General features: G+C 34.0%; 2 protein-coding genes and 2 non-coding genes across 4 annotated transcripts in view; 1 reads left to right on the top strand and 3 right to left on the bottom strand.

Annotated features, from left to right (window-relative positions):
• The window catches only part of LOC125824317 (norbelladine synthase-like), a 127,942-nt gene that overhangs the window by 49,193 nt on the left and 66,341 nt on the right, over window positions 1-12,408 (bottom strand). The window lies entirely within an intron of this gene.
• On the bottom strand, window positions 1,539-1,610 carry TRNAG-UCC (transfer RNA glycine (anticodon UCC)). Its single transcript has one exon. It is a non-coding gene; the product is annotated as a tRNA-Gly (tRNA).
• Window positions 2,547-2,649, top strand: LOC125824737 (U6 spliceosomal RNA). The gene has a single exon (XR_007442805.1). It is a non-coding gene; the product is annotated as a U6 spliceosomal RNA (small nuclear RNA).
• LOC125824319 (uncharacterized) lies at window positions 6,230-10,194 on the bottom strand. Its single transcript, XM_049503667.1, has 4 exons — window positions 10,085-10,194; window positions 9,496-9,572; window positions 9,261-9,351; window positions 6,230-6,530 (listed from the first exon to the last, which is right to left on the bottom strand). Exons 1-4 carry the CDS (start codon window positions 10,102-10,104, stop codon window positions 6,500-6,502), a joined length of 219 nt encoding a protein of 72 aa, XP_049359624.1. The 5' UTR covers window positions 10,105-10,194; the 3' UTR covers window positions 6,230-6,499.

Here is a 12,408-nt window from a genome sequence, read left to right as displayed (position 1 = left end):
TGCTAAGGTGACGATAACACCCGAACTTTATAATGATAGAAGGCAAGAATATTACTTTCGGGCCAAGTCCCATTAATTCATCATAACGATATCGTGGAAATGTTGCACAGACCCAACAATGGCCTTTCAACATATGTAAAGGGTTCAAAAAGTTACATATTTGGGTGATACCTAGTAATGGTTGCATTTTTGTACATGAGTGCCATTTGTGATCTTGCTAGACCTATATTCTCTTTAATGACCATATTCAAATATAAGCAGATGCCCAATAGAACCTACGAGTTTGGTCAAACTCGATAACTTTGTATCAAAGTCAGTATATGTAGATTAAGAAAAATAAAAAGAATAGTAGGTTAAGTTAACAAAAGAATCAAATTCTCCCTCAACGTTGAACAATAGAAATTAGCTAGACCTATATTCTATTTAAAGATCGTATTGAGCTAATTTTTTTGGTGTGCAATTGCAGGCTTGGAAGATGTTCTTTTTCCTACTTCACCCGATCAATTGTGTTCTTACTTAAACTTCAACGTGATTCAAACTCTCAACTTATCGGTTGATAGTTGGAGGTGCTCAATCGCTAAAGCAAACCACACTCGTATTGGCTTGGACGATTGAAGATAATAATTACCAACATTTGAACACAAAAAAGTACTCCCTCCGTCTCTAAATAAGTGTCATCTAATTAGCTAGGAAAGAAAAATGTCCCAGGTTTCAGATCCTAGGAGTCAACTTTCCTGTATGAGCTTTTGGTACGTGTATTCATGAGTGCTGTTTTTGGCCTTGGAGGATTAAGGTCAAATGAAACGTTTCATTTTCTTTTTCTTGCTAATTATATGACAATTTACATGTCAAATATATATTAATTTATGAACTGAAGAAAGTGTTAAATTTTTCAAAAGATGATTTTTGTGTATTTTGTGTTGAAAATTAAAAGCTATGGGACTTCTATTTTTTTTTCTTTTTCTTGCTTTACATGAATTTAGGCAAAGAGGAAATGAATATACCTTGGACTCTTCATTTTTGCATTAAACAACTATATATATATATATATATATATCGGGCAACATAATCAGCTAAATCGAGAATTTTTTCTTTAGACTCCTCTCAATTCGAGAGAAGGTCATGGAGTTTCTCCTAGAAATGTTCACTCGTAGAGTATGCAGATTCTCAAGGATCCAAACTCTCCATCCCAACCAATCTCTTTTTGGATCAAGGTCAGACATGACCCTAAGAATATCGGCCTTGACCTCGAATAAAAAAAAAGACTTGCGTCTGCCGGTATATATATATATCGGGCAACATAATCAGCTAAATCGAGAATTTCTTCTTTAGACTCCTCTCAATTCGAGAGAAGGTCATTGAGTTTCTCCTAGAAATGTTCACTCGTAGAGTATGCAGATTCTCGAGGATCCAAACTCTCCATCCCAACCAATCTCTTTTTGGATCAAGGTCAGACATGACCCTAAGAATATCGGCCTTGACCTCGAAAAAAAAAACCCTAAGAATATCGGCCTTGACCTCGAATAAAAAAAAAGACTTGCGTCTGCCGGGAGTCGAACCCGGGTCTATTGCTTGGAAGGCAATTATCCTAACCGTTGGACTACAAACGCCTTGTTGTATAACATATAATTTTTTACTTCCTAGTTTATTAGTAGGACTGTGGCCATATGGAACATATTGTATCATTAAATATGAAAATGTCAACATTCACATTGTATATGTTTGTGTCTAAAACACCAAAATTTACCAAAAAAATAAAAAGAAGTATATGTTCAGGACATTAGCTATCTTCCTCCAACATCAGTATCGGGTAACTCTATTCATCAAGGGTTGAACAAATGAAAATTAGTCATCTAATAATGTTGTTGTTTTCGTTGGAGTTTAAACCTAAGATCTTATGATTCTCAATTCATTTCATTGACCACTAAGTAACACATTTGTACATCATATTTCATCTACTGTCAAAGAACAATATTAAATACATTTCAATGTATTAACAAAACAAAATATAAAGCAACTTATTTTTTCTCTTTTTTTTTTAAAAAAAAAAGAAGAAGCAGCAAATAAACAAATAGAAGCATATCTCTTGTGGAAGGAGATCGAAATATTCCCAATAAATACTTATGAGAAGAAGTTTATCCAATCAATGGCTTATTGCTCAATGGCGGATCCAAAATTTTCACTAATAGGGTTTGAAAAATAAAAATATAGTACGTGGAGCTTGAATTTAAAACCTCAAGGTGAATTCTTGTGTTTAAGAAATTCAAAATCTCTCTAAATATATACAAAAAAGTGATTTTTTTTATCTTATATATGGTAAAAAAAATTGTCGAATAAATTCGAGTGAACACCTTAGCACCCCTTAAATCCTCCCCGTAGCCGGCCCATTACAGTTAAAGTCCAGGTACAAACAAATGGGCTTCGATTCAGATGGAATAAAAGGAGTCCAGGCCCAAGCCCACCCAACAAACAAGCTATTTCTCCCTCACCGGCTACATAGAAAAGCTTTGTTCTCTTAATATATCTAAACCTTAGCATGTATGCTTGTCCCTTCGGGGACATCCGATAAAATTGGAACGATACAGAGAAGATTAGCATGGCCCCTGCGCAAGGATGACACGCACAAATCGAGAAATGGTCCAAATTTTTTTCTCAAACAAATCCCCTTATCTTTTTAGAGATCGTGTTGAGCTAACTTTTTCGGTGTGCAATCTTTGGCATGGAAGATTTTATTTTTTTCCCATTCCACCCGATCAGTAGTATATCACTTACTCTTCCACGAGACCCGAATTCTCAACCTATCGATTGATAGTGAAGCTGCTCAACCACTAAAGCAAACCACACTTGTTTTGGCTTAGCAATTGTTTTGTCATTTGCTTTCTGAAAATGGGTGCATGAGTGTTGTGAAGATTATATTTACCAACATTTGAACACAAGAAAGCACTGTCTCGTCTCAAAATAAGTGTTATCTTAGCGAAATTTCGTACTACTCTATATTCTTGGTATACTAGCTTGTCGACTTCAAAGGAGCTATTATTTTTATTTTTAAAAAATTATATAATCATGGTATTTTGGTAAATTTGAGTACAACTTGACCAATCTTTAGGGTATTTGTCACCTCTCATTAACATAAATATCGAGTATCTCTGTTCACCAAAAATGAACAGATTTCTATAATTAAATAGAACACTAACTTGGTTTAGCTCCATAATAATTGATAGTAGTTTAAGAAGATTGCCAAACTTAATTCTATAATTCAATCATTTTCTTTCTTAATTATTAAAATTCTGATTAGCTTTGAATTAAACCTGCACCGTTCATTTAAAAAACCTCCAAAGTAATAGTCAAACATTAATTAATATAAATAATGGGCTGTTAATACTAAACTTAAGCTCATAATATATTTATCAATAAAAATGATCACATCTGATCTAAATATCTCACCAAAATTTATTATTGACCACAAAAGAAGTTTGGTCTTACACCTATACACTTTCTCTATTAATTTAATTTAATAAATTCGTGAATATTTCGATATTTTTAGAAGTCTTAAGAAAATGATTAAATGTAAACATCATGTTTAGTTTTCAAAGTACAACGTATCATTGTTTCATTGAGTAATAAGTATAATAATGGAGATTATTTGTCTCCTTAATTGGATTGTCATTTTCAAGGTCTAGCTAATACATGAATCCAATTTATATTATATTATAATGTCATATAATTTGACCCATAAATATGCTATAGGGTGCGATCCTTCTTCGAATTCTATTAATATGGAATATTTTACGTATCAAACTACTCTTTTTTCTAATTGACTCATAAAGTTGTTTTTTAAGACAGGTTTGGTAGGGGATGATTGTTATAATTATTAGTTCATTTGTTTTAATTTATTTGACATTATAAATGAATTTTTGTTATAAAGGGTAATTTAGAGCCTGTTTGAATTGATTTATTTTAAATACTTAATTTTAAGCTAAAACAATTTTAAAGCACTTTTAAAGTGTTGAAGTACTTATAAGCACTTAATTCTAAGCTAAAATGATAAAAATAAGTCAAAAACCTCGTGAAGTTTAATTCCCATTCTAAAGTTTCCACTAGATATTATGGTATTCTATTATTTAGATACCATCCTCCTCTTTGTAAAGTTCAATTTTTGTCCTTCTCTTCTATCTCGTAAAGTTCAATTATGGTTCTCAAGCTTAAACTAGATACTAGTTATTTTATTATTGAACTACCAACCTCATAAAGTTCAATTTCGATCCTCAAGTTTCAACTAAATATTAGTGATTCTATTATTGAGATATCAATCTGATAGAGTTCAATTCCCGACCTTGTGTTTTCAACAAAGGTTTAGTGATCAATGCAAATGCCACCTTTTACTCTAGCATTGGAATAGTCTGATTTGTGAAAATGACATTACTCATTTTTTATATCACTTGGTAGAATTTGGCTGGTTGCCCTACATAAATAATGTTGGATTATTAGTTTCTGACCATGGTGTTGGACCACAATATTTGATGTCTTTCGAGTCTCTTCTTCTTAACTTTTAGGCCTCACAACTTGTAGATAGATGAGTCACATACTGATCATTTTAACTTGTAGGATAAATTTTGGCAAATAGTATTCAATAATATTGAGTCACATGGCTCACTAACCAAACTTATGACATATATTGTCCGCTTTAGCCCAACAAACTTTACATATTTGTCTTCTGGTTACACCATCATCAAATTCTATGTCAGATACAGCTCTTCACTTTCCTCTACCATTTCAACGTGAGATTCATTTAAGATGTCATGTGCACTCCTTAGAAACTTGCTAGTCTAGGAGTCTGTCATGTGCACCCAAACTAAAAAAAATTAAGAAATGGCGGCCGCCCCAAAACAAAAAAAATAGAACAACACGCCCAATGTAATCCCACAGAGTAAGGTCCGTGAAGGGTAGAATGTATGCATATCTTACCCCTACTTGGTTTTGATAGACCTTTGGCTCAAGAAAGAGCAAAGAAAAAGAACACAAGATACAGTTCCAATACACAAGTACATCTCATGATAAACCCAACCGGTGTTTATTTTCATGTTAACAAAACTTAATTTAGTAGACAAGTCAAACGGTAACCTATAATTTTCCTACGAGGGGGAGAGACCCTTCCCACTCTCTTACTAGCTCTGCCCCTAGGTACATACTAAGCACAAAGCATAATTTTTCATTGTTTACAAATGTTCTTTTTCAATAACTTATGACAGGACATAGTGAAACACACCTGCCACTGCTCTTAGTACGTAGTTTAAGGACATTGCTATACTTAATTCTATAATTCAATCATTTTCTTTCTTAATTATTAAAATTCTGATTAGCTTTGAATTAAACCTGCACCGTTCATTTAATTGATCCATAAATTTATTATTTATATGCCATAATAAATGATTTTTTTTTTGTGATAGAGGGTAACTTTGAATTGAACAATTTTAATTGCTTTTAAACCAAAACAACTTTTAACTCCAAAAAAGTACTTATAACACTTAATTTTAAGTAAAGACAAAAATAGGTCAAAAACCTTGTAAAGTTTAATTTCCTTTCTCAATTTCTTCTAAATATTATTTATTCTATTATTCAAATACTATCCTCTTCCACATAAAGTTTAATTTTCGTCCTCCTCAAGATTCAACAAAATTCTTCTATTGAGCTACCAACCTCATAAAGTTCAATTCTAGTCCTCAAGTTTCAACTAAATATTAATGATTCTAGTATTGAATTGCCAAACTAATAGAGTTCAATTCCCGTTCTCAATGCATATGCCACTTGTTATTCTAGCATTGGAATAGTCTGATTTGTGAAAATGACACTTTTCATTTTTTACATTACTTGGTAGAATTTGGCTAGTTGCCCTACATAAATAATGTTGGATGATTAGTTTCTGGCTATGATGATGGACCACAATAATGTTGAGTCACATGGTTCACTGACCAAACCCATGACATATATTATCTGCTTTAGCCTGACAGACTTTACATATTTGTCTTTTGGTTACACCATCATCAATTTCTATGCCTTATAAAGCTCTTCACTTTCCTCTACCATTTCAACGTGAGATTCATCTAAGATGTCATGTACACTCCTTTAGAAACTTGCCAGTCTAGGAGTCTGTCACGTCTAACGTGTGTCATGTGCACCAAAACTAAAAAAAATAAAGAAATACATTACAGATATGGTACAACATTCGAAATTAAGGAAACTTATCGATGAAACCTTGAGCAACTACGGGATTCCTTGGTTACAACAGCTACATATGTTTCAGAAACATTCTCAAACAAAGTAATGATTCCAAAGAGCAAAATGTTTAAATGTGTATTTAGTCTACCCCTTACCAAAAGATAGAAGCACGATCGCATGAAAATATAGTAGTATAAGAAATGTCATCAGAATATCAAGTTGCATCTTGTTTGAGCACAGGGAAAATTGCTATAGAAGAGAAATCTCCAGGTCGGAATATCCATCACTTGCTCTCAGCATCATATAAATCTGTACTGAACTGTCAGTTAAGGAAAACAAACAATCGCAGCCCCAGAACAAAGAAAATAGAGCAACATACTCAATGTAGTCCCATAGAGTGAGGTCTGTGGAGGGTAAAGTTTATACAGACCTTACCCCTACTTGGTTGTTTTCGATAGACCTTAGGCTCAAGAAAGAACAAAGAAAGAAAATAGATATATGACATATGGTAAATTGATAATATTATTGATTTGCCTAATAACAGACCATATAAAACACAAGAACACGCCAAAGGTGAAAGAAAAAGAACACAATGTACAGTTCCAATACACAAGTATATCTCATGATAAGCCCAACCAGTGTTTATTTTCATGTTAACAAAACTTAATTTAGTAGACACAAGTAAAACGGTAACCTATAATTCTCTTACTAGGTCTGCCCCTAGGTAAAAGGGTGACTAAGAAATGTATATATTTTTATATGCATCTACTTAAATGTTAGAATTACTCCATACTATTTCTAGAACTTTTCCATTTCTATCTATTTTATTTTTATGACAAGGGAAACACGCAGCCGCTACCCTTTGGGTGCGAACAAGGTAAAATCTCCACTCCTATGTAATAGCTCGCAAACCACATAGGAGAGGTAACCCGCACTAGGCAAGCCTGATGCGACGAGCTCGACCTAGAAGACAAACCCCTTGCTTTCGCTGGCAAGGGGTTTCGAACTTGAGACCTCCAACATGGAAGTCTATCTATTTGAGACTACAATTCTAGATAAACAACGAATAATAATTTGATTATTGTTTGCTGCAGTCAGCAAGCGTACAAACATGATAATCAAATGAAAGGCCTACTTTCTCAAAACTCTGCATTCAAAGCATAAAAAAATGTGGTTCTCATTATCTATGGTAAGAGTTGATAAAAGAATACCTAATAACAACCAAATAAATCTCAAATAGCTATTGTTTCACGAGTCCCACAGCAAACTTATGCATAAAGCTCAATCTGCAGGCAAAATTATATATTTGGATCCTTTGCAAAACAAAAAGATCTCCACACTATCTTTATAGCAGAGTCTTTACAGCTTAGTTCTCTGTGTAGAAATGACTTGCATGTTCTGGTATGCAAAAGTGCAGCAGCTACATACAGTAAACAGCTCTGAGTCTACACAAGTATTTGCTAGGAGTTCCTGGTGCTCACTTTTTAAGTTCAAAAGATGTCCTGAACATGAGTACCATTCAGCTTTACCGAAAGGAATTCAAGAGGATTATGAAAGCTATGAGATGGTTGACAGTTAAGAGTACGTAATCTTCATACTACAACTAAAAGCTTATTTGCAGCATAAAACTGTCTGAACACCGTATGACAGCATTTGATTAGATTTTGCATGAGAGACTTTGTAAATGATAGGTACACGGAAAACCTCATAACAAGAATTATAGGATTTGAATAGCCAAAGGTCTAGTATAAGAAGATGATGTACCAAACATTTCTAAGATATCTATCTATAAAAGAAAGGACCAAAAGTTCTACTTCCTCTGATACAACTTCGTTATCCTAAAAAAATGAGAGAAATGAAATCTGAGAACATCATTATCTTCAACCCTTGTGCACCTTTTTTTTGCTTCTCAGACTAGAGTACCTATTGCTTTTAAATACGCAAATTAATAGCATTCTCCAGTATGTTCATTAAACTGATCACATCATGGTTAATGACAAATTTTAAAGTCAGAAGCATGCATCCCTCCTCAACTATCAGGACTAAACAAATTTAAATTGCTTTGCAACCATCATATTTAGATACTAAACGCGAAAACTGTTTTAAAATAACCACTGTAATAGTATTAGATATAAGTATCCAGACATGCCAAAAGAAAGTTTTTAGGTGTCAGCATTCAGATCGATGCAAAAACAGCAATGAACTCGTTGTGCTAGGAATACTTGCAATTGATGGACAACATGAAATTAGAATAAACATCTTAGATACTAAGCACAAAGCATATTTTATCATTGTTTACAAATGTTTCTTTTTCAATAACTTAAACCAAAGTTGAAAATCAACTTTATGACAGGACACAGTGAAACACACCTGCCACTGCTCTTAGTTATTTATCCTCCTTCACCTCCTCTTATTGTAATAATAACTACCATAACAGAAATACAAAGGAATTAGAATAATCGTACAAAGGGGTTATTAGATGCTTCGTTCACGGATATAGGTATGTGAAAGGTTCTATTTGGTATTATAGAGTTGTTCCTTCATCTAATCATTTTATGGTGTTTGGTTGACATAGCCTGATCGAGAGATTTTCTCATGAGAAGTATTTGCTTCAAAGGAGGAAGCAAAGTTCTTTTAGGATTATAGACTTCCCCGTACTACTTTCTCTGCTAAAATTTGCTTGCATTAACATGTAAATATCATACACCACCAACCTATGAAATGTTTTTCATCGCGCTTGAAGCTATAATCTTAAAACAAAGGTCTGTTTTGTGTTTCACTTTGAGTTTGGTAGGTCAAAATGGATCCTATTGACACTAAAATTGATATCTACGTGGCAGTGTCGGAGGTAAAAAACATAGTTAAGACATTGACAATATGATTTGGGAAGAGGAAAGTTAGACAGAGCAAATGGCAGAAGATACCTTTGAACTCATTTTGTGTACCGTAAGCTTCTATTAAAACATAAACTTACACAAAATTTAGGGGGTGTGGGGCGTGCAGGTAAGAATAAGCAATAGTTTAATGGATGAGATAAAGGATACACTAAATAAGTTCCATGAGCAAATGCACCAGCCAAGACACCATAGAACAAACGATCCCTAAGAACTGGCTTGTGCCTCAGTGCTATCCTAACTGAAAACCCAAAAACATCAAATGCAATGAGGTATAAAACATAAATAGCATATCCATCCAAAATTTCACAAACAAACGATAATCTATAAAATAATAATATTTATTGAATTAAATAAGCAAGAATTGGATAGGATCAAAACTTACTGAGAGGAAGAGCCGGTGCATAAATAAGCGGAACCAAATATTCAAATGCCGGTCCTTTTCTCCTCCTTATAACTTGCCTTCAACAAAAAGAAACTCAAATTCAACTCACAAAGAAACCACAAGAGATACGAAGTTTATATAACAACTATGTTGCTCAGACTCTTCATCTATAATTTACACTGTTTAGGTGATCACACCTTGTTGTAGTTGTTACTGCTTTGCTATTCGTTATCATGTTTCTCCCCCTCTACCTTCTTTTCGTTTTATTACTACTTCAATTTTCTTGGGCCAAGGGTTTTTCGAAAATAACCTATTCGAGGTAGTTATAAGGACTAACGACTGCATACACTCTACCCTTCCCAGACCACACTTTGTGAGATTTCACTTATGTTGTTGTTGTTGTGCTTGTTGGATCCTCCAAAAATAGTGTAAGTTTGGAGGATCCGACACGATACGGGTGCAGTAACATTTTTGGAGAGTCCGAGCAAATATAGTTTAAGAAATACACTATAGTAGCTTATTTATCAAATTGCATTTAAACAAGCTGATATACCAAAGAAAAATGGACAAAGAGCTCAAAGTAACTTACGAATCAGACGGTGAATCCATGAAAACAAAAATTCAAGAGCTAGCTAAGCAAAAACTCGATTGTGGCAACAATTGAAAATGCCAAAATGTTTCCTGTGAGTCACATAACAAACACTATTTATGTGAGTCTATTTTACAACTAAACAACTCTCTATCACAAACCCAATAACTTAAAATCTTTAGAAAATTACAATTATCGAATCACTAAACACAATTTTAAACGAAAGCTCAGATTAGATTTTAAAAAAATCGAAGAAAAAAGGCATAGAGATGGAGAAAAGTTGATGAAAAGAAGACATACCTAGCCAGCCGCCCGATTGAGAAGATGAAGAAAAGAGAAGAGTTTTTGTTCAAAGAGAGTTGCAAAACCTTTGTTGTGATTTGTGTGTGTCGTCTATATTTATTTATTTTTTTGGGAAAAGTGTCAAATATATTTCTCCACTTTTTTAATTTATTAAGTTTATTCCTAGTTATATTTGAATGAAATTCTCAAAATCAATTTTACTAGTAATAATTTGAGATGAATTTAAATTAATTTATTTTGAATGAATTTTCAATTATATCCGACCCACAATCCATCAAATTAAGTGGGCATTTCATCATGAATTTGTTTTAAAAATTATTTAGAATTTTAAAGTTGGATTCAAGTTTTGTTTGGTCTTACCTTTTGCAAAGAATCTGTGGGGACATTTTTTCGGTACATAGAGTTTCACAATTTTCAAGGTGATTTTTGGACATTTAGGGGCCAAATTCTAAGAATTCGGTGAGTTTATCAACTTTTCGTATGTGTTAGCACATGAATATTTTGATGATATAACTTCTGGACAATTTTTTTACGAAACCTTTATGGAACCCACTGTAGGGACGTGGGGGAGTAGTACGTACAATCTCATCATTTTTAGAGTGATCTTTCGACATTTAAGGACCAATTTACAAGAATTGGGCGATTTTCTTAGTTTTTTGTGTGTTAGCCCATGAATATTTTGGTGATATGACTTCCTAATGAATTTTCTCCAAAACCTTTATGAAACCCTCCGTAGAGAGGGACTTTCACCCAGGGAGTACGAGGTCATAGTGCGCAATTTCCTGGAAACGGAGTTTTGTTTTTTAACTCGTGACCAGATTTCCTCTTTCCCGGCCCCTCGGTGTCTAACACGTCTTCTTCGACCCTGCCGAAGCAGCTTTCTTTCTTCAGGTAGTGAAGTCACTCCGGTTTGTGGGATAATTATCAATATCTCTTCCTATCAAAATGAGATTAGGAGGGCGCCCTTTTTAAAGAGTCAGCCTGTCTTTCAATAGAAACTATTGGCAATTGCCTTAGTCAGGGAAGGGAACTTCTCACCCCGAGGGAGGCGGGAAGCTACCGCTTCTAGAATGGAAGCTTCTCCTTTACTTTTTTAGAGCATATCACTATTTTGAAATAAAAAAAAGGTTTATGGATGAAGTAATTGGAATGACAAGTGGTTACGGTTGCGGAAAGCAGAGAAAGTCGGGAACCGTCGGTTACCTTTTGAATCAAAGTAGCGACAAGCCGAGTATTACGACTACAGGGGGAGAAGCAAAGCTTCGTAGACTTGAAAGCAAATGAAAGCTATCATAGTGATTCCACTAGACTTGAAAGCAAATGAAACAAACCGGGATAAAGCTTTAACCAAACATAGTTGGCGGAGTATGACCTCTTGATTTGAAGTTTTCTGGATTCCTAGTCTACTATATTATGAAATTGAGAAATAGATGTCCTACCAAGACTGTATGGAATAGAATGAAGGGTTAGGGTTCTTGCGGGAAGAAGGACAAACCGGGCCCCTAGTGGTCCTTATCTTATCACGCCACACATTTCGCGAGTAGATGGCCCAGCATTCAAGCAATCAATCATTCTTTCTATCGGAGACTTCGGGATAGTAGAAGTCTGACCTTCCCATCTTCAGTTGGGGGAGCAGTATGTACTGTTACATTATTTTTTTAGTGAACTTTAGGCATTAAAGGCCAATTTATAAGAATTAGGCGATTTTCTCAGTTTTTTTGTTTTTTTGTGTGTTTTAGCCCATAAATATTTTGATGATATGACTTCTGAATGAATTTTTTGCGAAACTTTTATGGAACCCTCCGTAGAGAGTTGGGAGTGTGGTACATACAATCTCACCATTTTTACGACATTTTTGGACACGACCTTAGGTATTATTATTGGGAGTAAGCTTGGTTTTCTTTAGGAATTTTCGGGGAAGAGCTTTGGAAAAAAATATATTGATCATATTATTTTATTTCTGCTATTGTTAATCCACATTGAGTATGGTATAAAATCAATATCAAAATTGTAATAAAAAT

Source organism: Solanum verrucosum, unplaced genomic scaffold (genome assembly GCF_900185275.1).
Source record: "Solanum verrucosum unplaced genomic scaffold, falcon-dt-bn FXZP01000022.1, whole genome shotgun sequence".
Classification (NCBI taxonomy): domain Eukaryota; kingdom Viridiplantae; phylum Streptophyta; class Magnoliopsida; order Solanales; family Solanaceae; genus Solanum; species Solanum verrucosum.
The sequence above is the reverse complement of the archived record's forward strand: the minus strand, read 5'-3'. Positions and strand labels throughout refer to the sequence as shown.